This window comes from Periophthalmus magnuspinnatus, chromosome 16 (genome assembly GCF_009829125.3).
Source record: "Periophthalmus magnuspinnatus isolate fPerMag1 chromosome 16, fPerMag1.2.pri, whole genome shotgun sequence".
In the NCBI taxonomy this organism is placed as follows: Eukaryota; Metazoa; Chordata; class Actinopteri; order Gobiiformes; family Gobiidae; genus Periophthalmus; species Periophthalmus magnuspinnatus.
The window spans coordinates 27,632,213-27,659,731 of NC_047141.1; the positions used below are offsets into that span (position 1 = coordinate 27,632,213).

A 27,519-nucleotide genomic window follows, 5' to 3' on the forward strand; every position below is an offset into this window, starting at 1 on the left:
ATTTGTAGAGAGTCAAAGAGAGCGTGGTATTTGCACTTGGCACAGGCTACATCCTCCTCCCTTCCTCCTCCTCTTGGCTCTGGGCGTGTTACTGCACGGTACAAAACTGTTGGATAAACTTTTCCCCGTGCCCTCTTCATTGGACCATCGACTCTTCTTCTCGAGTTTCCCACATCTCCCTCTTGGTAAGTTGCCCTAAATACTGTAGGTTTTCATGGGAGCTTAGTATTTCACGTTTGTAGTGAGTTGGATTGCTTTACTTAGGTATTTTTGGCGTTACCGTAACGCGTTTGGAACATTTTTGGCGCATTACGCACAGTTTCTCCTTAAGTCATGCTCCAACTGGATGAGGGTTTACTTTATCCACATGGTGTACTTTTTGTGCTTATTTTGCCTGGAATAGTCCTATAACAAGAAAGCAGGTTTATAAATTAGTTTCTGGCCTTAAATTAAAGCAACTATAAGACTATCTCATGCGTAAAAATGCGAGAAGGGGCCAGGCCAACACCCTCTGAACACGCTGTCATCATCACTGTAGTGGGAATGTGAGATTGAGCTGTTCTTTGCTCTCATTGCAGTTGAAATGTCTACAGCCACTAAACTGGAGAAATGTATGGAGTCTCTTATTGAGGTTTTCCATTGCTATGCAAACGATGACAAGGATGGGTCCTCCTTAAGCAAAAAAGAATTCAAAAAACTTGTCGAGACAGAACTGCCTAATTTCCTGAAAGTAAGATAATGCAGTGAGTCATAATTAAATGTCATAAAACTGCAGATATTCATGTTTTTATGTTGCTTATTTTCAGGCCCAGAAAAACCCAAACCTGGTGAATGACATGATGAAAGATCTGGACCAAAATAAAGACCAGAAGGTGGATTTTGAAGAGTTCCTTGCACTGGTTAATGGGATTTCGATGGCCTGTGAATGCTGTTATAAACTGCATGCACAGAAGGGAAAGAAGTAAAAATATATATATAGGCTGATATGGAACATCACTGCGATCATCTTTTAATAAATAAAATAAGAAACTAATTACACAAGGTATTTTTGTTTTATTTGTATTTCATTATGCAGCAAAGAGCAGACAGACAGAGATGCAACACAACAGTCCACAACAAGAACAGGAGTAGAATGAATAATACACATATTTACAGTGGTGGAAGAAGTACTCAATTGTGTTGCTTAAGTAAAAGTACAGATACCAAGGTAAAGAGTTACTCAAGTAAAAGTATCGCAAGAAAAAATCTACTAGTAAAAGTAAATAAAACTACGACTTAAGTAACATCCTGACTAAATTTAATTATAACTTTAGTCAGGATGTTAACACAAATATGGTCAAAATAACCCCTCAAATCATATGAAGATACTTTTTACTTTTCAGTTCAGTTCAAAATGTAGTGCAGTAAAAAGTAGCTGCACTCAAAAGTAAAAGTAAAAAGTATACACTGTAAAATGTACTTAAATAAATTACAGATATGTAAAAATTCCACTTAAGTACAATACTTTACTACTTGTACTTCATTACCGTCCATCACTGCATATTTAACCCAACAATCAAAGACATAAACATAGATGTAGACGGCCCCATGTATCTTTTGATTCAATGAAGAACCACTGTGGAAAACACGATGACATTTTTCTGTTATTTTTACATTTCTTTACATATATGTCAATCATTTTTCTTTACATGTATACTTGAATTGGATGATAGTTTAACAGTCTTTTATTTACTGTTTGATATAAATTGCATTCTGCACATTTCCTCAGGCTCAAACCTGGTACCAAACTCTGAGCTCACGTCTGCTGTGGATCGTGAGATGATAAATCTTGAGTTGAAATTGTTGGCATCAAGTGTGTATCAGAAACAGAACAATTATGTGCCTCAACATGAACCAGTGCTAAAACTCTTACTCTAGGTTCACTATTTCTACACAAAGATAAAATCATAGGACTGGTCAAAGTTTGGACTTACAATGTAAATATGTATGAATCATCATGAGAGTGTGCGGCTGATGACTTTATTATTTCAAAATGCATCTCTTCTCCATATGTAAAAGTATTAAAGAACCACATTTTAAATAAAAAAAAAGATATAAAAAATAAAAAGCAACCTACTCTATGAAAAGGTTGAATAATTGTGTGAAGAATTGTGTGAAAAATAGTAACATATTTGCCACAGCTTTCTATGCATTTTTTACAGATAAACAAACTTTTTTTTTTAAATCTCCTTACTGTTCAAATCTATTCAATTTCCATTTTAGAGTAGTTTGAAGTCATAGTACAAAACTATGTATTTAAAATATACTCAAGTAAAGTACAGAGAACAGACAAAACCAAGTACTTGAGGGGGGCTCCTTCTTTCAGTTTGGCTTTAAATACAATTATAAAAGAACAAAAGAACATAAACCTCTTAATGTTCAGATGGGTTCATTTACCATCTGAAGCAAGTCACTGTAAAGCTACAGTATAATATAGTATGGAGTCAAGTCAAAGTCAAGTGTCTCTCCTGTAAAAGCATGGCCTAATGTAAAAGTATTTTCCTCAAAAAAAAAAAAAAAAAAAAAAAGAAAGAAAAAGAAAAAAAAAACAACAAAAAACTACAACATTGCGTCAATGTGGTCACTAGATGGCGCCACCAGCTCTCCAGATTTATTTTTGTCTCTTCAGACTTGGGTCAGACCTGCAGATATTTAACACGTTTAAACACTGGTGCCAACTGTGCATTAATCTACACAGTGTCCACAGAATGTCTTAAATAACCATGACATAAATACTGTATTGACTCATTCTTTTTATGGCTCTTTGTGTCAATTTAACAGTGAAGTTAAATAAATTACAATTAAACCTATTTACAGAAATGCTAAATGTATTTGTTATTCATATTTGTTTGAGACATTATCACTAGTCCTCTGTTTTAGTGATGTGCATCTTCCAGCTGTCTGTCCTGTGAGAACAGCCAGAAAAACGTCATAAACTTGGACCTGAGCCCGACCTGTATTTACAAAATGAGTCATGTTTAAATGAGTCATGCTTAAAACTTGGATTGTTTTATTAAGTCTTCGTTACTTATTGTTTACTTTTCATATTTGTCTGTACTTAAAAGAAAATACATATAAAATAAAGCACAGAACAAAGCGCGGCTGTAGTAGTCCCATGACTGAAATGAAGATAATTGTAGTACTCAAGTAAACACTCTGGCTGATTGTGTTTAAAGTTCACTCTGAAACCTCTGATGATCTGCACCTGCTTGACCCAAGTGCAGATGCTATTACTTTCTCAGCCTACATATTTTTCACAGTATGGCAAAAAATAAAAAATAAAAAATAAAAAATAAAAAATAAAAAATAAAAAATAAAAAATAAAAAATAAAAATAAAATAAAATTCAACAAATAAAATAAAATAAATCTCAGACAGTTAGGAGATGACCTTTCTAAGTTACAGGTCAGCTCTGTAGACAGGTGAGAATGCAGGTTTTTGAGCAATAAAAACACCTGTAATGTAATAAAGCTGGAAAAGATAGAGCTGTTTAATGCTACTGCGGAACATTCCAGGCAAAGCAAGAGACAAAACTGGAGACAAAATGCAACACCACAACCACAAATTGTGTACCTTTAATCTGCGGCTTACTGTTACTACTGTTCTTAAAGATGCAATGTTTTGTTTTGTTTTTCTGGTGGAGGATCTGCTTTCTGTCTGTGTCTATGGAGATGTAAATACTTTAACTGAAATGTTCCACAGTAGGGGATTAAATTGTTCTATTTATGATTTTATTGCACAAGCACATGCGCTCATTGAGGATGCCCTCCTCTTCATAAATTTACCTGACACCTCTTGCTTATTTCCATGTCGATTGTTAAGTTTAACGCCATAAACTGAAACGATAAGTCATTTACCCGACAAAGTTTCTAGTTAATTTCCACCTGCGCTCCCCTAGTTTCCCCCCACGCACAGTGCAGACAGGTCATTGCTTAAGCTGAGCATTTTAGACCTTACAATCCTCCACCTCTCTATTCCACTCCGTCCCCTGCAAAGAGAATCTGATAGTGTCCAATAAGCGAAAGAGTCAAGTTTGAAAGACTTAGCGGGAGGGAAGGAGGAAAGAGAAGACCAGAGGTGTGGGTGGGGTGGATCTGGAGTTACATAAGAGGTGTAAAGAATGAGAATCAATCAAAGAGTTTAAACAACATAGCAACAAGAGCAGCCATACCAGGTGTGTGAAATATTCAGCTAATAGGTAGATTTAAAGTTTCTATCAAAGGTTTTCATGTTTATCTAATTTTTATTGTTATTTGGCTTTGAAAAGGTGAACAAAAAGTTGAAAATTGCAGGATGTTTGACAATAGTAACCTAAAAGTTGTTGTTGTTGTATATATCTACCTCTAGACTATTTTATTTTTAAGCTTATCTTCTTTTTTACCTGTTTTATGTTGCACTTGCCACCGAAAAAGTTCCTAGTTTGTGAGTTGTGTTCACTGACAATGGCAATAAAAGTCTTCTGATTACAAAATGCATGGTCAGTTTACACACAAGGAGCTTTAATTTAGCTAAATGAAAGTGTTATACATCTATATTTGTTCAATTATTGGGTCCATTTAATGAGCTGACTAAAATATTCTGATAAAACCTTCATTAAAAGTTCATGCAATGGGCTCCAAACATTCAGACATAACCAAACATATATCAAACTGTATCACTTTTGGTTGCTTGGAGTGTTCAAGAATAGCTCGTCTGGTGAAGTTTTGCAGGGATCATTTTCACCACATCATGGCCCGCCCCTGTGACTGGAGTTTTCCATTTGTTTTTGCATCGTGCCTTCACCACAGAGTGCCTTCTATGGACTGAGAGCTCCAAAATGAAAACAAAAATGTACTGTAGAAATAGACTATGTGGTACTACTTTCTTTTGCTTGACTTTAACACTTGAAGCTGTGATAAATAATTCATACAAAGCAGTTTACTTTTAATGAGACCGGATAACTCTGAGGGCGGAGTTTACCACACATTTCTCCACCATGAATCAGAGCTGGCATGTGCCTGTTGGGGTCTTTAAGAAGAGACTTTTGCAGCATTTTTCAGCCACTCCTGGGACAGAACAACTGCAGACTTGTTCTCTGTCATCGCCGGCTTCTTTTGCACAAGCTCAAGGTAAGTTATTTGAACGTGACACAACATGAGCACAAACAGAACATGCCTGGGATACACAGTTATGAGGTGTTTTGTTTTGCAGCATGTCTCGATTGGAGCAAATCATCACGTCTATGGTGGATATCTTCCTGGAGTACGCTGATGATGAGGGACGGAAGAAGCAGCTCAACAAAGATGAACTCAAAGCCGTCCTGGAGAAAGAAATACAGAGTGAAGAGTTTAAGGTACATGCAGATTTAACAGTGGTTTGAAAATACACATTCCACATTGTTACGACCAGTACTTTGACATGTTATTATTATTTGTAGCTAGTTTTTGATCCTGGTTTGAGCCCAGTTTAGTCCGGATGTAGACTTGGTTTGGTCCTGGTTTAGCCCTGGTCTAGCTCAAGTTAAGTTCCGGGTTTAATCCCAGCTTTGTCACAATTTTAATGTGGTGTTTGTATAAGAGTGAACACACCCTAAAATTACCTCTACTACCAGTTTTAATGCACTTCTTAAGCTACTGTCACACAATTACTCAACTACTTTTTCCAATTTGTACTCTTGTAATCATATCAATTAAGGTATTTCTAACTAATGCTCCTGCTGCTGGCACTTGCATTTTCATTTCCTAAAATAATTCTGATGCTACAGCTACTACTTGCAATATTTTAAGTACTTGGAATAATTGTTTTTGTTCTTAAACACAGATGATTTAAGCATTAACAACTTTGGAACAAGTAACAGCAATTCATTCATTCAACTGTGTATGAATGAATGCTTAAATTGCACTACGTCAATAAAAGTACATATATTATACTTATATACTAATAAATCAAATCTAATCTTCTTTCTTGTGTGACATTGTTGCAGTGGTGAGAGTAGATTATAGAAAACAATACCACTTTCATTAGTAAACTACGCTTAGACTATTTACTTCCACTATTTATTTATTGTTTGTTTGTTTGTTGTTTTTTAAAGAGATGGGGAGAAAGAAAGGGACAATAATGATTATGTACTGGTCAAATATTACATAATTATAAGGCGCACTCCTTTTGCTGGTAATGTTCCACAGACATTTAACATTTCGATCTATCATCTGTTTCATTACTGGTGTTTTTAAATCATAAACATGAGCAATAAAACGTGCATTTTAACTTTGAGCAGGGTCCTCTCTCTGAACTGACCTGTAACTTGGCCTCCTGTTTGTCATCATGTACTTTAATGCCATATTGTGGAACATAATACACGTACTCAAAACTTCAATAAGCAGCAACATCAGTAATCAAGTTTTTTAATTGAACTGCCCTGTCAAACATGTCAAACTGTGATGACTTCAGCAGTAAAACCCAGTCCATTAGATCAGACCTGCAGCAGATGCAGCCAGGTCATGTTTTTACAACACGTCTCATGTTTACATCTAATGCACTGGAGAGTTTTGCCCTGGTTGATGCTGTGACTCTTAACAAAATCATTATACAATTAAAACCAGTCATTTATTATTTAGATCCTATCCCTACATCCCTTTAAAAATATTTTAAGCCCAATTTCTTTACATTGTAGATTATTCCCAGGGGTCTGTCCTACACCTCTCAAACTGCCACAGACAGACCTTTGCTTAGTAATTACAGACCCGTGTCCATCCTACTATTTTTCAGCAAAATTTGAGAGAAAATAGTTTTTAAACAGGTAAATGATTTTATTATTTCATATAATATTTTTTGAAACATCAGTCCAGTTTCAGAAGACACCACAGCACAGAGACTGCACTGATAAAGATCCTGAATGATACAAGATCTAATGTGGACCAAAAAAAAAAGCCATCAGTCCTGGTGCTATAGGATCATACAGCGTCTGACAGTGTAGACCACTCTGTTTTATTAGACAGATTGCACTCTTTCACAAAATGTAAAATGAAGTGTGGTGCTTCTGAAGGATCAGTTTTAGACCCGACCCTTTCCAGAGTCATCCAGAGACACGGCGTTGACTTTTATAGTGATGATGTCCAGCTCTTTATTTCCATGTCGCCTGATGACCTGAGCCCAAACAACACTCCTTTAACTGCATTTTAGTTATAAAGTCCTGGATGGCAGCAAACTTCCTCCAGCTCAACCAAAGAAAAACTGAGGTTTTAATTATTGGTCCTGAAGCTCAGAGAGAGAGTCTTAAAGTTAAGCTCCAAACCTGTTCACTAAACCTGTGTGAAAAGGTCAAAGGTTTAGGTGAGGCTTGACTTTGAGCCACATATTTGGTCTGTCTCTAAAACTGGTTTTATCATTTATAAAATATTGCCAGAGTCAGAGCATTTCTCTCTCAAACCAGTGCAGAGATATCAACACATGTGTTTATTACAAACCATGTTGATTACTGTAAAGTTCAGGATAGATTTTTAACTAGTTTTATTTGTTTATGAAACTCTTAATGGATTTAGTCCTATTTATATCTCTGATCTGCTTTTATCATGTGATCCTTCTCAGACCCTCAGGTAAATTATCTTGGACACTGGGACATATTGGGACAGTTGTCCCAATGTCCAAAGTAAAGCTCATGGTGAGGAGTCATTCATTTTTATGGCCCCTGTCTGTGGAACAGTTTACCTGAGAACCTGAACTTTTAATGAAAACTTTTGTTATTTATTTTTTATTTTTTTTGTCATATTTGATGTCTAATTTTAACACTTCATTTTTATTACTATAACCTTTAGGAACTTTATGTTTCTTTCTACCGTGCTGCATGCCTGTATAATCTCTCAGTTGTCCAGGTCTGATCCATAGTAAAACCCAAAAACAAGTACTATCAAGTACTGTCTGTCTGTATGTATAGAAGGAGTGGAAGGAGCGTCGTCATCATTGTTCTGTTACATGTGAAGCTCGTTGTGCTGCATTTCTATACGAATAAAGTCTGATTGATTGACTCATTGATTTGAACATATAGACGAGGTAAACACATCTCCATGGCAACAAGCCGGTGACATACACTCCACCCGAACAGAGGCGCTCCACCAGAACACAAACACTCCACTCAAACACAAACGCTCCACCAGAACATGTGAAGAATCTTGTTTTTTTAGGCTTTGTACTTATAGCTTAATTATTACATTTTTGCATAATATTTTGTTCTTATATTTTCTAGCAAAAGATCAGTGCGGAGGCCGTGGAGGAGGCCATGAAGATGATCGACAAGAACCATGATGGAGAGATCAACTTCAGGGAGTTCTGCAGATGTGTGTGTGAATTAGCTAAATGGTATTTCCAGCAGAAAACAGGCAAAGGAGGGAAGCAAGGCAGAGGGAGAGAAGGGCATGAAGAAGACTGATAAGTCACGGTGTGTTTAGTTTGTTCTGTTTTATGGTGTCGGGTCATGTTTGTAAAAGTGTGGTTGAATGAATTGTGAATAAAAATATATAGGTACAGCGTGGTCCGACCTGTCAGCACCGATCTCGTCTGTGTTGGCAGGGTTCATTCTGTATATGTATTATGTCATCAAATATTAAACAGGCTGTGACTGCTCTGTTGTCTTCTGTTTCATTCATAAACTTTTTTCGAGCTGTGCCAAGACAAAATGCAAAGCTGTTTAATGACTTGTATAGACCCGGATTTAGCCTTCAGCTCTCAGACTTAGTTCACTCTGTTCTAGTTCATTAGCTCCAGGTTTGATCCCAATTATCATTATTCATGGTTTTCAGCTTCCTGTCATTGCAACATTTTGACTTTTTCCCCATTCTATAGCTGTTACCTATGTGGTGTTTTCTTATTATAAGTAAACATGTGCTTTAGATGCAGCTTTATGTCCTTAAAATAATTCAAGTGTCAGAAAATGTGTTTGGACGGAATCTTATGAACTGATGACATAAATATAGGAACCTTTTAAAACTCAGTGCTGCTTCCTGTAATTTTCAACTTTTTGCACAACTGCACAAGCTGTTACTTGACTGGAGTAAATGTTGGATAATTATTCACATGTATTATCGCACCAAACATGGTAAAAATGAGAAAGAAACGAATGTGCGAAGTTACATTCAAAGGTATCACGACGTTGCTGCTGCCACTCATACTTTTCTGAATGAGTGCCTTATGTGTTCCCAATAGACACGATGAAAAGGAATTCTCGCAGAACATGTTATGACCAGGTTTGAACCACAATAGGCTACAACAACGAAAAAAAAGGGAGACAGGCGTGTTCATTTCCTCTGTAAAAGTTGTACGAAGCAAAACTTGCAACTACAGGAGCTATACAAAACTCTCACAGCCACACTCAGGTTTTTTCTATGACATTTCATTTTTTTAATATGTGCGTTTATAACTTGTACCTATCGTGCCACAACTCTAAGAGACCATGAAACAGATCAGTGAGGTGTTTAACAAGTACTCGGGTAATAAGTGGACCCTCTCCAAAGACAAAGTGCATGGATTGTTTTGTAAAGAAATCCTAGGAGATAAAGCAGTAAATATATAAGCTAAAAATGTGTTTGAGAGATGGGATTTAAAAAGCTAAAATATACATGAAAATATAGACTATAGGTGCATGCAATGGCTACTATAAAAAGTCTCCAAAACGTTTTACACGACCATGTTTCACCTGGTCCAGATCCCTTTGAAATCGTTGGCTAATATGGAACAATCTGACTGAGAAACACAGACTAATCTGATCAGTATTTACGTTATAAAAATACAATTGTTGTGTAAAAAATGTTGCTTTTCGAACAAATAATAGTATGATGAGTCAATCTATTAAATCAAGTATATTTATAAATCCTTGAAGAGGTAGCCTACAGTCACTTAAATCACATCCTTCCTCTGAAAGTTCACGTGTCATTACTATCTACCCGTCACTCACTCATAGCACTGCCTGGGGTCCTGACTCACCAACAGGAGGTGTGAGTGTTTGAGCATAAAATGAAATCAGGATTCAGTTTTGATGACCGTATTGCCCAGTACCATATGTTTCTCCTGTAAAGTTGAAAGTGACTGGCCTCCTTCAGTTCAAGTGCATCTCAAAATATCTCTTAAATTAATGTAAACGCTGAGTAATGTTTCTTACGCTTCCTTTATAAAAATGCTAACATCATCAGAATCTGGAGAATGAAGGAGATGCTACAGCTGGTTTTGAAGAGTTTGTCTCACTTATTGTTTCTGTCTTTATTCTTATTGAGATCATCAATCAAGCAAATGGTTGTGTAAACCATGCAGTGACCACATTTAAGCAAAATCACACAGCAAAAGGACAGGTAGGCGACATATAACAAGAGTGACTTAGCACACAAATCACACAAGTACACACAAAATACCACAAACACATTTCAGTTCAATCACAAACATATTTGGAGTTGTTTTTTTCTGTTTTACAGGACAACATTTATGGCTTATACTCTTAAGGGTTATTCAAATGAATTACATATTTTGTGTACTTATATTTGTGGCTGGGGTCCACTTCCATGGAGATGATATTTCTGTATCTGAAATGTTATGTGGCATAACCATACAACTTACCTATATCACATTTATACAACAGTATAAACAGTACAAAAATCTGCACTCCTGAAGATAATTGTTTATAAGTTTGTATAATAAAATAGAAGAGTTACTCACAGAGACATGCTCAGTGTCATTCATGCTCATTAATTAAACACATGTATAATCAGTCTTATACTGGCCTGGTGTTTAGGCCATAAACTGTATCTTTAACTTTCTTTTTACAGTCTAGAGTTTAGGCCACTGAAGCCACAGGCGTTGAAGAGCACATGAAGAGCACGTGAGCGGTGCTCAGGTTTTTGTACTGTGTCAGACAACAATATTAAGAAACATGATACCAAAGATATTAGCTGCAACACTATATGACTGTATTATTTAAATGAGTTGCTGTGCTGTGTTTAGAGTTATATAAACCTTTTATAGTTCTCAAGCAGGATATTTGATATTGGTGACATTAGCTGGTAAAACCAGTAGAGTAGCCTATGTAGTAGCTGATCTATTTTCCTAGAACTTTGGCATAACTTTTGTGTATCCAGAAAAACATTACACTGTTTGCACTAATACGTTCATATAATAATTAACCCAAATAATGAACACCAGTTTTTGTGCCTTTCCTTCTCCAGTCCAGGACTTAACCTTTTCTTTAACTTGAAGAGCTGCAAGGACCAAATGAAACACATTTGATAATTTGAATCTTTTTTTTTTTTTTTTTTTTTTTGTGCATTTGTGTCTGTACATTATTCACATTCTTATAGAGTTATTAAAGTGTCTGTGAATTATTTTATTGTGAATTATATTATTAGAACTTAACCTCTAAACTCAAGAAAAGACTTGACTTCAAATGACGTCTATGGCTGGAACAGAATTGATTTAAAGACAATGCTGCAACTTCAATGAAATAATTCTCATCAGAAGTTAGTTTTAGAATTTGCATGTAATATTAAGCAAATTAAATGACCAACTTTAATTAGCTCACACATACTGCTAGATAGGCAAATTGCGTGCATAGGCCCACCTAAAAATAGCTTATTAATGAATTAATATTTCTCTGTTTCTCTATATTTTCTCTGAAACAGTTTACTGGCAGTCCTTTAAAGCAAAGGAAATGTGAACGGAAACATTAACTAATACCATCAGACGTGACTAAAGACAAAGCATCAAATCAAATTATATCAAACTTTATTTATAAAACACTTTTCATACAAAAATGTAACAAAGTGCTTCAGAGTCATAAAAACAATCCCACATTCCCTTCCACCCAACCAACACCCACTGCTTCACATTCATTGCTTTGAAATTACTTTGACCGAAATGATTTGTCTTCTACACCTCGACATCTTGCCTTGCCTTCATATTTGTGGTTCAGACTCTTACAGCCTCACAAAAGGTGTTAAACTCTGACTATATGTGTGTTAATGTCTCTTACTACATTCCAAGCAGTCAGTCCAAAAAAAGAGATTAACAAAGAGACATTTAACACACACCGTATCTATATTGGGACAAAACTAGGACTAAACCCAGAACTAAACCTGGACTACAGCAGGAATAAACCAGGACTGTACAGAGTCTACATAAGGACTGTGCAGAACTAAACCAGCAGAAGTGTAAATGCAGCCTCGGTTAACCCTGAAAAAAGTATTTTTGCAGATTTTAAATGAGCGTATTGAGATGAGCCAATCTGTCTATGTCTATGTTGGAAAAGACAAAAAGAGTTGATAAACAATAAAAAGAACAGAAAAAGTGCTCTTGCAAATAGATACAGGGAGTGTCATGTAATCCTTTGTAATCTAGGTGTGTTCCATAGCAACTGAAGTTTTCAAAAAGTTCTCAACTAGACAAAGTTTTTCTGATGTTTAACATTTAAAATCAAACTTTTGCCATTAATTCTAAATGCATTTACTTTTTGTCTCAACTTACTTGTTGTACACTGTTAAACAAGTTGTTAACACCTGCAGCTTCAGCACATTTCTGACGGACTGCAAAAATAAGATGTGATTGTTGTCAGGAAACCCCCTCCCCAAAAATGATAACTCATTGTTGGTGATATCATTCAGGTATTGGTACTTTGGTGATATCGTTAACAATGAGTTATGTTTCATATAATTCAGTGACAATAAGAGGTGAGTAAGTATAAACCAGTCGAGCGAGAAGCTGCACCTTATGTAACTCTTAGCTTTTGTACTGCCATTTGATGATAGCCGTGATAGGAATGCCGGCAGAAACATGTTTGAGTTGTCCTCAGGCACAACGACAACAATGCCAGGGCGGGACAGTCTATATAAGGAAGTCTGTACCTAATCTCTCTGCCCAGATTCTTCTACAAGCAACTCTTGTACAACGAGCTGTGCACACCAGGTGAGTTCAAGGGCTTTGGGTTTGCATGATATTTTCACATTTTATTATTTGTGCTTTTACAACTTGTGGTATTCTGGTTGCAGTCATCATGAGTGAGAAACCTGATGTGGGAAATGTCGTCATGGCTGCACTTGCCATCAACATGTGCTTCTGTGAGTGCGCACAAGGCAAAGACACTATCTGCAAAAAAGATGCAGTGCAGCTGCTCCGTAAAGAGATAGGAAACAAGGCAGTAAGTAAACATTTTAAAATACTGTATATATCGGTGCTGGTGGTGCTGTCTTTGTTGTGTTCCCAAACTTTTTCTTTAAAGTCCCTCCTCCCCTGCTTGTACCAGAGTATTGAGTAGGCTGATCTCTATGTCTATGTTTTATAACTGTTCTTTGTATGTTTAAAATGTTAAAAAAGCTGGAAAAAATAAATAAATAAATAAAATAATAAAAATAATAAAAAGAACAGATACTTGCACTGTAATCTTGCACGTAGGTTGTTTGCTCATCGTCTTTACCCTTATCGCTGTTGCTTTCCTAAATCTAATAAAGCCTTTTCGAGCTAAATACTATTTTATAACAAATAAGAAGGAACTGTACTGTTATGGATAAATCATTTACATCTGTTTAGATGCATTCAGGCTCTGAAAGTCTTTTCAATTCAATTAATCTACATACAAAAAATCTAATCTGCACTATTTGTTTGTTTGTTTTCTGCAGAAACCTGAGGAGCTGGATAAGATGTTTAACACTCTGGACGCAGATGGGAGTGGTAGCCTTGATTTTCAGGAGTTCATGACACTTGTTGGGTCTGTGGCAATCATGTGTCGTGAAATGATGAAAGAATGAAGAATGGTGTCAACTTTCACATTAAAGCATTTGTGAATACAAAGGTGTTTATATTGTGTTTACAGGGACTTCATAATGCTCATATAAAGTTATTAAAGTACATGAATGAATATGCCAATGATCTTTTAGTTTTGTATTTGATTGGGGAAGCAAATGACTGATTGTAGCCTACACTTAGGGCAGTGAAATATAAAACCTTTATGATTTGGTAAATGATAGTTTAAAGAGAAGAACTCACGGCACATGATGCGTTAAAAGAGGAAGTCTCAGGCCTTTTTGTTGTTTTTGCTTCTTGAGAAATATTATCTTTAAATAATATTTTAGTGGTGCAAACCTACAGAGTATATGAAAATACAAGTTATTTTAGGAGGTCCTCTTGCTCTTAAAGGTATCACACACTATGTAAGATTTTGATTTCTGCAATTTTCTAGAGTTAGCACATCGTTTTATTTTGATATTACGACATATAGAAAATTGCAGCCAAAGGAAACACATTCTCATAGAAACAAGCGGGATGAAGAACTCCTCCAGGCCAGGAATAAAGTTAATAGACATTACCTATTTGTGTCTCCAGATACAAGGACATGGTCATATCAAATATAACCTTTACTAATAATGAATCAATCTGGTTTATTTTGGATGGAAATTTGTGTATTAATGACCAGTGGTGGAAGTACTCAATTTTGTTACTTAGGCCTAAACAAAAGTCCAGATACCAGAGCAAAATAAATACAAAAAAAAAAAAAAAAAAAAAAAAAAAAGCAAAAGTAAATAAAAAATATGAACGTGTTAAAAACATATCTTTAAGACTTTTCAGGTCTCAAACAAAAAAAAAAAAAACTTTTAGTTTTCAGTCCAGTTAAAAATGTAGTAGAGTAGAAAGTACAGATACCTGCTCTCAGATGCAGTGAAGTAAAAGTAAATTGCACCCACTTTAATTTATTTTACTTTATACTTAAGTACAGTTCCACCACTGTTGATGAAATGTACAGATTCTTTTAAGAACTTTAACTTTTCTGCACAAACTGTCACTTGAGTGCTCTAACTATATTATTATTATTATTATTATTATTAATAATAATAATAATAATAATAATAATAATAATAATAATAATAATAATAATAATAATAATAATAATAATAATCCCACAGGCTGTTTTTTTTATTTTTTTATTTTTTTATTAAACGTTAATATTACAAAATCCTGTAGAGGCAATGACATATAAACAAATAACATTACAACACATCTCCCAAGGCACAAAAATGGAGCACATCACACTCAGATCATAAAACCAAAATTAAAACAAAAGGACTTGACACACTGAATCTAAAAATGTCTTGGCACAAACAGATTTAAGCAATTTCAGGGAGGAGCAGAATAGTTTAAAATCATTCATAAAAGACAAAAACAGGGCGTAGACTCTACGCCGTAGAGTCTCTCCATTTGCAGCAGTGAACATAATATTTAGTCATAGTGTCAATTACATTTCTATCCACATCAGTCACAAAGCATAAAATATGATTAACATTTAAATTTGGCAACTTTAAATTGTGTTTTTTCTTAAGTTTCTGAGTTTTTTACCTAGTTAGGTTAAGCCACAGAGCAGCAGCACCGCCCATAGGAGGCATCTGACTGCCGAGGAGCGCGTGCTTTTGGGGCGGTCTCGGAAATCATCGGAAGCACTCGGGATGTTTCGTTTCCTCCCATGGAAGTATATCCTCCCTGCCACTTAGCTAGCTGAGTGGACTAGCCTGTTACTTGTAGCTTATATCCAGCGTTACCTGAGCTTGTTTAGATGCTTATTTCGCGCTGAAACATGTCGGACAGCGAGGATCAGGGCCTTGGTTCAGCCGCGGCCGCTCCGGACTCACAGTTTCCCCCGCGCCACAGCTGTCAGACCCCAGCTCTCACCCCGTCCTCCACCACCTCTACGGGCACGGGAACCTCCTCAGGCCCCAGGCTAGTGCGGATCGTCAAATCCAACTCGGGATATGGCTTCAATGTCCGCGGGCAGGTGAGCGAAGGGGGGCAGCTCCGGAGCATCAATGGAGAGCTTTACGCACCGCTGCAACACGTTTCCGCCGTGCTGCCCGGGGGAGCTGCGGACCGAGCCGGGATATCCAAAGGGGACAGGATACTCGAGGTGTAAGTGCATGTTTTTGTGCTGCTGGTGTTGATTTTTAATGCATCTTTATAGGTTCAAAGTGACAGAAGTGCAGTGTCCGTTCTGTGCGTAAAGGTGCACTGTGGGACTTTGCTTCAAGAGGTGGACGGTCCGCCACCTGGCTCTCTCCATGGAGATTTTGTTGGTTTATCTAGATCTTTCCACAGTTTGACGTTTAACTTATCTATGTAGAATTGATTAAATGGCAGATATTTTAGTGCAAAAATAAAAAAAATGAAAACAAAACTTAAAAACATACTATGGCGATCGCCTCTCCACAGATCTGGCGTTTGCTCTTGTGAAGTTACGTATGTGTAATCCCTCAGGTCTGAGCCACAGCAAAAGATGAAGTTTAAATCTGCCAACTGGACAAATCGTTGTAGGAGTGAAGACATAGTAAAAGTATTTTGCTTTGGATCAGACCTGGACAACTGAGGGATTGCACAGAGAGGAGTTAAGATGTTTCGCTGCTCATCCAAGCCGCTTCTTCTTCAGTTCTGAACCAAAGAAGTGGCTTAGATGAGCAGCGAAACGTCTTCACTCCTACAACGATTTGTCCAGTTGACAGATTTAAACTTCCTGCTTGTCTTAATAGAAGAAGTACACATGTTTAATACTGTTCCTTATACAATTCTATGAAGGTATTGACTTCTCTGTTGTGACATGGAGGAACCAAACCCCACTTCAACAAAGTTACATTGTACTCCTTTTAAAATGTTCAACTATTTTGTTTATGTGGTGCCACTTTGCACTTTTTATCCAAATGAATGAGTGGTTTGTTTATCCGAGGCGACACATCCGGACATCATTGCAATTCACCCCACACCACACTTCTGCAGACATCAGTCCAATTACACCAAACTAGTGACTTAAAACGCACTGCACTAACTGTCAATATCCCACTTACTTGCCCATAGTGGATGCAACATTAATTTATGCACCTTGTCTAGATCAGGTCTCCCTTAGGTGCTGACTAGGTGCTTAGTTTGAGAAGGCTTGACTTTGTTGCTATGGAGATCTCTGCCGCACAGTGATGCTCTTGTGTGGACCGGGGGTGTGCAGAAAGCGGGGTTTGCCTCCTCTTCAGTTCTCATTGGCTTTTCATCTGCCCAGCTCTCTCATCCAATTGGCTGCAGTGCACACTGCACCGTCACCGAATGCCCTGCAGTAACCTAGCAGCTGGTTGACCCCATTATTACATTAAGCATTTGTCAGAAATATGCTGATGAGTGCGAATTTACAGTGTTGTTCTCGATTTTGTTGAAAGAGACATTTCAAAAATATTTCTATGTGACTCTTTTTTATAGAGGATTTGCTGCTTGTCTCTGTTATTACTTTGCCCAGTGTCCCTTAGTGTGAGGTTAATCATTTCTAGCTTGTATTTATTCCACTTCAGGAGTCTTTTATTGCTCAAAAAGACAAATAAAAAGCAATACATGTTACTATAACTTGGCCTTTTGGTGTCACCTTTTTGGCGTCATCTTTTTGGCGTCACCTCCGGTATCTGTACCCACCGATACTAGTATTGGATATCAGCGCCAGACCAGAAAATTTTGCTGGATTGGATATCTGTCCCACATCAGTTCAGGCGATATCCTGTTTGGGCCTTTATTTCAAGTAAGACTATTTACTGATGTATGTAGTAGACCTGTGACATCTCATAATACTTTAACTTTTATTCATGCAAAGCTGTTCAGTATAAAGAGCAACTGCATAACACAACTGGATCTACTTTGTAAAAGGTTTATTGTGTTTTTGACATTCTCAGTCCCTACACTGGCATCTGTTAATATCAGGTATCAAAGACAAAATATTGATATCCGTATTGAAGGTGCATCCCCAGTTAATACTATACTGTGATACATACAGGGCAAAACAAGCAGGTGGTGAGCCCTCTACCAGTAAGTTACACAGTGCAAATTTGAGATGGTATTTTGCTACGAATTTACAGAAAATATGTACCTTTTTATACACCGCTACCAGCAAATTAGCAAACCTTAACCATAAGCAGTCTGCCTAGTTATAGTATGACATGCAAAGCCTAAGTACCCATTTGCAGTATCTTGAGTTGATGCTCAGAGCTTCTAGAGGGTGTGGGACTGTTTTCAAGCCAAGTTAACTACAGGCTGTTTACATTACACTGTCATTTTAGCCCAATATACACTTCACCCAGTGCTACATAAAGCTTCAGCAAAGTATAACTTCCATACAACTGTATATGGGGCCAATTCTTTCGCAGTTAAGATTCCAACTAGTTTATTTAGAAAGCAAATTAGTCTGTTCATGTTTAAAATATATTACTGAGCATGTATTACATCACATAAATATTACTTTTGGTTACAAATATTGAACAATAAACGTGAACCTGAAGTAGATCTGTCAGGATTATCACTATATGGACTTATCGCTCAGTATATGAATGCTCAAACAATATTTTTTGGGGGTCAATATTTATCATTTGTACTTTTTCTTTGCACTATTGGGACATTTTTTGTTATTTTTTGGCTATATGATAAGATTTAAACCATAAAAGGATGAATTAATAACTTCTGTGACTCATTACAGATGCAAACTAAGTACTAAAGTGTTTAATTCTGCTGTTTATTTATTGCCGCTCATTATTTTTTAATAATATTGTACATTTTGAATAGATTTTGTGGTTTAAATCTGCTCTTGGGCGTTGTGACAGTGGAATAAATTAGCTTCAACAGTATCGTTTATTGTCTATATATACTATTGTGAAACTATGGATTGTTACTATGGACTATTGATTTAGTCTGTGTAGTCCTGGTAATTATCATTGACTATTAAACGACAATTATTTCAGTAATGTCTTTGTCCAATTAGTTGATAAATGTGTCTTAACCAAAGATACGACAACAGCAGCACAGGTGGGAGCTGGATCTGAACACAGGTTTCCATTTGATTAATTGCAACTAATTGATTGTTGAGATACTTGGCAACTAATTTAGTAATTGCTTAATCACAATTTGATATAGAAAATAGGTTTTATGTCTTAGATAGAGCATTAAAATTAATCAGAAAATATGTAAATGTCAGATGTCTAAGTTATAAGATAAGATAAGATATGCCTTTATTAGTCCCACAGTGGGGAAATTCCAGTATTGCACCGCACAGTTAAAGAACAGAAGGAAAATGGTACATGCAATAAAACAAGATAATAGATAAATAGCTTAAAATAATTTAAAAAATAGACTTTAAAATAAACGTAAACATTATGAAGCTAATCACCATCTTAACTGATTAGGAAAATAATCTTTAGTCTCCAAACTTTTGCTCAACATTTTTCTATTGTTTTAACTGCTCTGTCTCAAAATGGGCAGCATTAACCCTGTTCTTCTCTTTGCGTTTTTCAGAAATGGGGTGAATGTTGAAGGAGCGACGCATAAGCAGGTGGTGGAGCTGATCCGGGCCGGAGAGAGGGAGCTGGTGCTGAGGGTGCTGTCCGTCCCCCCTCAGGAGGCCGACTGTTCGGACCCCGGGGACGAAGGCTCCGCTCACTCCTGCTACGACTACTCTGACAAACAGGCGGTGCCCATCTCTGTGCCCAGCTACAAGCACACGGAGCTCAACCAGGAGAAGTTTGTGGTATGCACTTGATACAATCTTTATTTATTCAGTGAGGAGTATCAAAAGCGTAGGGCTGTTTTATTTGGCTGTGTTTATTTATTTATTTGATACAGCATTTTCTGGAATTGCTAGGAAAAAAATGGTAATCTGTTATAGAATTTATTAACAATATACTTTGTTCTTATAGATGTAGTAGTATATTGTCTGTATTGTAAATATAATGTCTTTCTTATTCTCTACTTTTAATTACTTTGTGTACGAATGATGCTATACAAATAAACTTGCCTTGCGTTGCCTTTGTAGGAATATATATAGTAGTATAAATATAATATATATAAACATTGCATTATGTACCAAGTAAAGTATTGTTGTCAGGTATTGTTGAATTACTGATAACAAAAACTGAGTCCCTAAAAAGGTTTTTGAAATATTATGCACCAATGACTGAAAACACCATTTGTTTTTGAATTATTATTTGCTGGTCCTAACTTTTCATCATTCTGAAACCCATGGATAATCACTTTTACCCAAAATGTCATTCTCATCCCTCACTGACACTTTTTGTTCCAGGTGTATAATGTGTGCATGGCTGGCAGACAGCTGTGCTCGAAGCGTTACAGGGAGTTTGTCATTTTACACCAAAACCTGAAAAGAGAGTTTGCGACTTTCACCTTCCCCAAACTTCCCGGGAAATGGCCCTTTTCTATGTCCGAGCAGCAACTGGACGCTCGACGCAGGGGACTGGAGGAATACTTGGAAAAAGGTGACAATGCAGTAGTTTGTTACATGGTTTTAGATACCAGCGCTGAAAGATGGTGTGCAATCAAATCAAATTATGAACATGTTTGTGTGATCTCTCAGTCATCCAGGAAGGGTCCATAGTAAGAAAAATTTGAGTCCTGACAACTGGATCAAAACTATAAACATTTACTGAAATACATGTGATTATTTTATCGATTTAGCAGCTCATATTTCAGAGAGTTCCTCGATATGTTTAAAGTGTGCACTGTAAACCGAATCTAAATTTAAAAACAATAAAACTGATGTTACTGATATTGCCATATTACTACTTATTACAGTTGTCATTTTGTGTTTTGCCAAATGTTTCAGCCGTAGTATCCATGCACCAGTATTTTCTCCAGTCGATGTAAATTGTGTAACCTTTGCTGTCATTCATTGGCAGTGTGTTCTGTTCGAGCCATTGGTGAAAGTGACATCATGCAGGAGTTTTTATCAGAATCAGATGAGGTAAAATAATTATTCAAAATATTGTTACGTAGAGTCTGTACATACAATACACTGATCTCAATATTTCTGACTAGAACTCCAATGGGGTCTCAGATGTTGAGTTGAGAATAGCTATGCTGGATAAAACCACTCTCACTGTCAGAGTCCGGAGGAATGCCACCACAGATCAGGTGTACCAGGTAAATGTCCACAGAACATCAACGACCTTTACTCTGTTTGAGCTATAGGGCTGAAGTATTGATTCAAGTCCAATTTCACTTTGAATATTCACAATCAGCAAATGATATACCTCTGTGATATACTGATATTTCCATTGATGTTCCTGATATTATATGCAGAGAAGAGCTTTTAATAAATATCTTATGATGATTATATTAATAAAAAATCAAATATGCCCCAAGATATATGTAGCTACTAGCTCGAATGCTGTTACATTTTTATGTTGCAAAACTGACGCAAGCAACCTACCATGTCTACGTAGGTTCATAATTAATACATTTAAAAGAAAACTCTGCCTGAGTTTAGGCTACATGGCAATTCATGTGATTCTTGTATCACTCTAGAATTTCATATTTCTGTTTTGTTTTGTTGTTTTTTTTGTTAAAGCTCCTGACATTTAAACATTTGTGAACCAAATCTTCATTTAAAACCAGACATTACCAATCTAATTGCAGTTTGTCTGAAAAATCTCTCACCACAGTCTAATCATTTTCCAAAAATAGTAGTCTTCTCCTCTTCACTGTTGTCTTGTGATTTTAGGCGGTGGTGAACAAACTTGGCATGGACAGTATTATGGCCAGTTACTTTGCACTGTTTGAAGTCATCAACCACACTTTCAGTGAGTATAATTATATTACTTTATGTCCTACAATTCTCAGGAAAAAAGACATAAAATATAAGTCAACAAAACAAAATGCAAGATAAATTTCAAACCTGAAAGCTCAGACTTATGGCAAATCGCAAAGTATAAATATACTTAATATACTAAAATAATTCAATTAATCATGTTGGGCGTATTTGTGTTCATTTGATTATAGTAACGCCTTGTGTGTGTGTTTTTTTTTTTTTTTCTAGTGCGTAAACTTGCCCCCAATGAGTTTCCCCATAAACTGTACGTACAGAACTACACCTCGGCCATCCCAGGGACCTGCCTCACTCTGAGGAAGTGGCTCTTCACCACAGAGGAAGAGATTCTGCTTAGTGACAATCCACTTGCCCTCTCTTACTTCTACCACCAGGTCAGGGCTCACTCTGCTGTTTCATGTCAATTACCTACTTCTGCACATTATAGACTTCCCATTATTTACCATTTATAAATGACTGTTTATTTCTACAGGCCGTGGAGGATGTGACAAAAGGGTTTATAAAAGCCGAGCAGAAGTCGTATCAGCTCCAGAAGCTTGAGGAGCAGCAGAAGATGTCTATGGTATTTAATCCTCTACTTTTAACTTGTAGCTTCAGATGAGCATAGACCTGTCACAATAACACATTTTGTAATGAGATGTTTTGCCATGTAAATCACACTGAAAACCATTAGACAAAGCTGATTTAATATCCCCATAATATTATATAAATGCTATTAAGAAAATCCTAAATGTGCTTGACTTTATCATTCAGTTCAGTTCAAGTGTATTTATACTGTATGGCACATTTAAAAGAACTTCAGCTGACCAAAGTGTTTCACATAAAAGTCAACAAAAAACAAATATACAGATAAAACAATACTTAAGAAAAGAACTATAAAACACCAAGATATCCTGTGTAGCTAGTATTAAATGCCAGTGAGAAGAGGTGGGTTTTCAGTCTAGTCTTAAGCTGCTTTATAGACTGAGAGGATCTGACAGGCGGAGGGAGGCTGGTCCAGAGTCTGGGCGCTGCCACAGAAATGGCTCTGTCACCTCTGGTCTTGAGCCCGGCTTTGGGCGCAGCAGCAGGAGCTGGTCAGCTGACCTCAGGGCTCTGGGTGGAGTTAAGTAGAGCTGCAGTAACTCCCTCAAATAAAGTAGGCCCATAGAGTGCAGGCATTTAAACTCAATCAATAACATTTTAAATTGTGATATGAAATGGGGAGTCAGTGCAAGCTGCACAGGCCTGATGTGCTCTCATCAATATCATAGTATAGGCATAGATATTAATGGATGCTAAAATTTGTACCAACACTAGATATGTAAGAATTAGTATTACAGGACCTACAGTAATTTAAAACAAGAGACTATTATTATTTTGTGTCAAAAATTAAATTATATTTCATACAAAGAGTGTTTTTATTGTCATTATGGAATCAAGTATCAAGCATTTTCCTTAGTATAGAAATCTATTTAAAAATCTCAGTATTGTACCGGTACACTATGACTTTGCTGGTTAAAGGTTTTCCACTGGTACGTGATGATCTGTCTATAGCTCTAACATGCAATATATTTCCTGTCTTTGTTTTTTATTTAGTACTTGAATTTGCTGAGGAGCTGTGAAGGCTACAATGAGATTATATTTCCTCATTGTCCATGCGATTCTCGACGTAAAGGCCACGTCATCACAGCCATCAGTATTCACCACTTCAAACTGCACGCATGCACTGAAGAGGGCACTCTAGAGGCAAGCACAGCAACTGCTTTTATTTTATTCCATGTTTATTACTTTTGTAGCTGTATTCTGATATTTTTGTGTCATTGTATTCAGTATTGTATATGTTTTGCGTGTTGTTTTGTAGAACCAAGTGATTTCTTTTGAGTGGGGGGAGATGCAGAGGTGGGACACAGATGAGGAGGGCATGGCCTTCTGTTTTGAGTACGCTCGAGGAGAGAAGAAGCCTCGCTGGGTCAAAATATTCACTCCATATGTGAGTATTTAATGGGATGGTGTATATTTGCTGATTTCATTTCCTGTGTGTAGTCTGACACAGCAATTTGGCGTTCTTGGTTTCGTTTTTGACATTTTTGAAAGGAATGTTTTGATTTCAGATGAAGGGCATTAGTCTATTCAATGGATGATTCACAAAATATAAAGAATTAAAAGAGCCAACAAATCTATTTTTAATTATAGAGTGGGTCCATATGCAGTATTGGACATGCCATTGTGGATTGCAGTCCTTTCACATGGCAAAAATTGTGACTGTGTTTGAACAATGCCATGTTTTTAATTAAAAACGAACACACATTCACCCCGTTAATTTGTGTGGTGTAAAGAGCTCTTATTTTCCTGTTTTTCTCCTGTTTAGTTTAACTACATGCATGAGTGCTTTGAGAGGGTCTTCTGTGAGTTAAAGTGGAGAAAAGAGGTAAACGCATTTCAAATTCTTACAATATCTGAAAAATAAAATACTAAGCTGTCCCATGTGTGCAGGTGGAGGAGGACGCCGTAGACAAGGACAATAAGAACTACAGTAAAGATGGTATGTGTGGAGAGGTAAGGCTCTGCCTGCCTTTGTCCTCTCTCTGAATCACCTGCTTGTCCCCGTGTTCAGCCTCTCGCTTCATGTTTGTGTTGGGTTGTTTTGCAGAATATTTTCCAGCTGCTGAGACACAGAGGGGGTGGAGGCACTTAGGAGCAGAGATCATTACCTCATAGCAAAACCAACAGCGCACTGCATTTGGACTTCACAGGGACACTGTGCTATTACCCATGTCATAAACTAGAATACAAGAAATAAAACTTGAATCGATCAAACATCTAGAGAAAAGCAGCATAAAACATCTCAACCCAAGCGGCAGAAGTCTAGATCATTATGCGTAAGGTTTTACTCAGAAGGACCGTGTCATGGCTCAGACGTGTGTAAAGACGTCTGCTGAATGCTCACGTGCACTTACAAGTCTGACTCTGCAGCTTGATGACCCGCATGAAGAAATACTTTAGACTCTAGGATCAAAAGGGACATTTCTTGAGCTGGAGTGATCACAGAAAGGTTCTACCAATGCAATTTCTTCTTTGTCCACTATTTTTGTTCATGTTTTTTTTTTTGCAAAATTATGAAAAAAAGGCCACATCCAAAACCCAGATCTGCATTAAAACATTGTCATTGAATTATTATACACACAATTCAGAATGAGGATCTGCCTATTACAACTGAAAGGTGTTTTATGGCTTTACCTGGAATGGTCACAACATGGCATAGTAGCTTTCCGTCTCCATGGCAACAAGCAGATGATGTCACCAGGCCAAGTTATAGGTCAGATCTGTGGAAGGGTGTCCCCGCTCACAGAAAGAATGCCTGTTTTTCGAAGGTATTTTCAATCAATAAAACAACAAATTGAATAAATACAAGATTTACACATTCCGGGCAAAGCATAGACATCTCCACGGTTATGAGCAGTTGGCAGAACGCCCACCAGAAAAGTTACATAGTGCACCTTTAACGCGTTTTATGCAAATGTTGTGATTACATCTGATATCTTGATGGATCTGGATGTGATTATCGCTCTCTTGTATGCACTTTAACAACAGTATTAACCCCAGTACAATCTTAACTATGATTTCCAAACACTCCATGAAGTCGGTGTGAGATTTGTGATGGTGGAAGATAATGATAAATCTAATTGGACAGCAGAGGTCCTCCTTCTCCTGTCTGCATCCCTGATTACTTTGTTGCTAAGAGCTTCTCGATTTATTGTTGCCGTGTAATTTAACTAGCCTTTTCCATACGCACCGTGTCTCTATAGTAAGCAGTCAGCTATATTTACCAATTCACTCAGGCTGAAGCTCGGGTTCCGTTAAGGACACCAATAAACAACCAATGTATAATTAATTTCCCTCCAAAAACAGCTTGTCAGAAAGGTACTAAGATTGTTAGTTTTATGTTCTCGGGCTTTTGCATTATCAAATTTTCCTTGTAGTTAAGCTGTTCACCATGGCGATGTTGGTGCAGTGTGATAAAATACAGTAAGAGGCTGTGTCTTAGACTTGTTTTCAGTAAAGAAGGGCTGCAATGAACTATTATAATCATTTTTATCAACTATTTAAGTAATCGTGCATTGTCAGGATATGCTTAATAACAAAGTTTAATATTAAATCAAAGTTACGAAAAGTAACAGCAGATTTTAACCCATAATGCGCCTGGTTCTTTATCTCAAAGCCTTCAGTCTGCATGTTTATCTTTATCACGGTTTAAAATACCTTAAAAATCTCAGAAAATAAATTACTTGACTAGTTGAAAGCCAAAACATTCATTAGTTGCGGCTTTACAGAAAGGAAAACGTAACATATTAAGAACGTAAAACACGAAATTAAACTGTATTGTGCAGAAAAAAGATGCAAGTTACATATCCAAGTCTCGCAGTTATAAAAACAATAATGCTCCAACCTGCCCCGCGCAATAGCAAAGAATCTGCTAAAACTAAAACATTCTCCTGGATAGTTAAATGATCAGAAACCACATCACAATTTGATCTTGTCTCTCATTAGCCCTGTCACAATATCACATTTCAAAGTGTGACATATCACAGAAGTAAATATAGACCATAAACGGTCATATTGAAACTAATTTATGCCACTGATTAACCCAAGAGCAGATTTAAACTGCAAAATCTATTCTAAATGTGCAATGTTGTTAGAAGAATCACAAGCTGCAATAAATAAACAGCAGAATGAAACACTTTAGTAATTAGTTTGCATCTATAATGAGTCATAGAAGTGATTAATTCAACCTTTCATGGTTTAAATCTTATTGTATAGCCAAAAAATAAAACATTTTCCAGCAGTGCAAAGAAAATACACACTCAATTAGTTATCGTGACAAGCATATCTCTCATAGAACTTTTGATGAAGTTGCTGTTTTGCTGCAGAGTGCGGCACAACAGGTTCAATGCCGTTTTGATTTAAGTTCATAATCCATACTGAATCATAATATTATTACACCGTGATGCCAACAAGTGTCAGTGAGCTTTTTCTGTTTTGTATAACCAGAAAAGTTCAAATCAATATCAAAGAACTGGATGTGCTAATAGCATAAAAGAGCATAAAAGCCTGTGATTAATGAGGCTCCACACACCTCAATGCACAAAGCAGTTTTAATGGAAAGTGCTGTGGGACTGAATGTGCAATACTACATTTCCCAGGATTCTGTCTGTTCACTGGAGCGTATACAGTGGTCGATCGTCTGCCAGTTTCTGACCATTCCTCCAGCTTCTACCATAATTGAAACTCACACGTCTTATTTAAGTTTTGGCTGGTGAAGCAGAGACTGTGTTACATTGCTTTTTGTTATACATTGTCATTGATAATTGACTGATTATGGATTGTCATATTCTTATAAATAAAAACATTTATTGACAATGTTTTGGGGAGTTGTTTTTTTTCTTATTCTAAAATGTGATTGCTGGGTTTCAGTTCCCTGTTATCAGACTGACTTTTAGGAATTTTTGGGCCTTCAAAACAACACTTTGAATAGTTTATTGGTGCGGTAACAGTGATAATTTTGAAATAAACAGTTCTCCTTTTTGATCACATGATATTTCAATATTATCTAAGTGGAATAATGACAGTTGTTGAACCTGATCCTCTGACCTGCTGTAATCTGACAGAAATCTTGACAATAGTAAATGTTATCTGCCCCGATCTCTATTATTTATTATAGATCTATGCATTATGTACATTTACAAGGCCAGTAAAACTAGACTAAACTCTAACTTTAACTAGAATAATCATATAACCAAACAACTGGATCTGTAATTGTTGTATTTGGAAGCCAAAATACAACAAATAATATATATATAATCCATCCATCCATTTTCT

The 27,519-nt window shown here is 36.6% G+C and overlaps 4 protein-coding genes across 5 annotated transcripts; all 4 read left to right on the top strand.

Annotated features, from left to right (window-relative positions):
• Nucleotides 1–88: 88 nt before the first annotated feature.
• On the top strand, nt 89–1,014 carry LOC117383750 (protein S100-A1-like). Its single transcript, XM_033980966.2, has 3 exons — nt 89–185; nt 579–730; nt 807–1,014. Exons 2-3 carry the CDS (start codon nt 584–586, stop codon nt 963–965), a joined length of 306 nt encoding a protein of 101 aa, XP_033836857.1. The 5' UTR covers nt 89–185; nt 579–583; the 3' UTR covers nt 966–1,014.
• A 3,888-nt stretch (nt 1,015–4,902) lies between these two features.
• s100w (S100 calcium binding protein W) lies at nt 4,903–8,621 on the top strand. Its single transcript, XM_033980965.2, has 3 exons — nt 4,903–5,146; nt 5,229–5,370; nt 8,260–8,621. Exons 2-3 carry the CDS (start codon nt 5,230–5,232, stop codon nt 8,440–8,442), a joined length of 324 nt encoding a protein of 107 aa, XP_033836856.1. The 5' UTR covers nt 4,903–5,146; nt 5,229; the 3' UTR covers nt 8,443–8,621.
• A 4,264-nt stretch (nt 8,622–12,885) lies between these two features.
• LOC117384359 (protein S100-A11-like) lies at nt 12,886–13,902 on the top strand. The gene is made up of 3 exons (XM_033981663.2): nt 12,886–12,953; nt 13,037–13,185; nt 13,664–13,902. Exons 2-3 carry the CDS (start codon nt 13,042–13,044, stop codon nt 13,790–13,792), a joined length of 273 nt encoding a protein of 90 aa, XP_033837554.1. The 5' UTR covers nt 12,886–12,953; nt 13,037–13,041; the 3' UTR covers nt 13,793–13,902.
• Nucleotides 13,903–15,069: 1,167 nt separating this feature from the next.
• On the top strand, nt 15,070–27,062 carry snx27b (sorting nexin 27b). Of its 2 annotated transcripts, none has more exons than XM_033981216.2 (13): nt 15,070–15,938; nt 19,335–19,566; nt 20,119–20,311; nt 20,732–20,796; nt 20,871–20,975; nt 21,556–21,634; nt 21,871–22,034; nt 22,133–22,222; nt 23,239–23,388; nt 23,504–23,632; nt 24,011–24,070; nt 24,136–24,198; nt 24,293–26,946. In XM_033981216.2, exons 1-13 carry the CDS (start codon nt 15,610–15,612, stop codon nt 24,335–24,337), a joined length of 1,704 nt encoding a protein of 567 aa, XP_033837107.1. In that variant the 5' UTR covers nt 15,070–15,609; the 3' UTR covers nt 24,338–26,946. The 2 variants fall into 2 exon arrangements, with proteins under 2 accessions (XP_033837107.1, XP_033837106.1); XM_033981215.2 differs by having other exon boundaries at nt 15,072–15,938; nt 24,136–24,184; nt 24,293–27,062.
• The last annotated feature ends 457 nt before the right edge of the window (nt 27,063–27,519 follow it).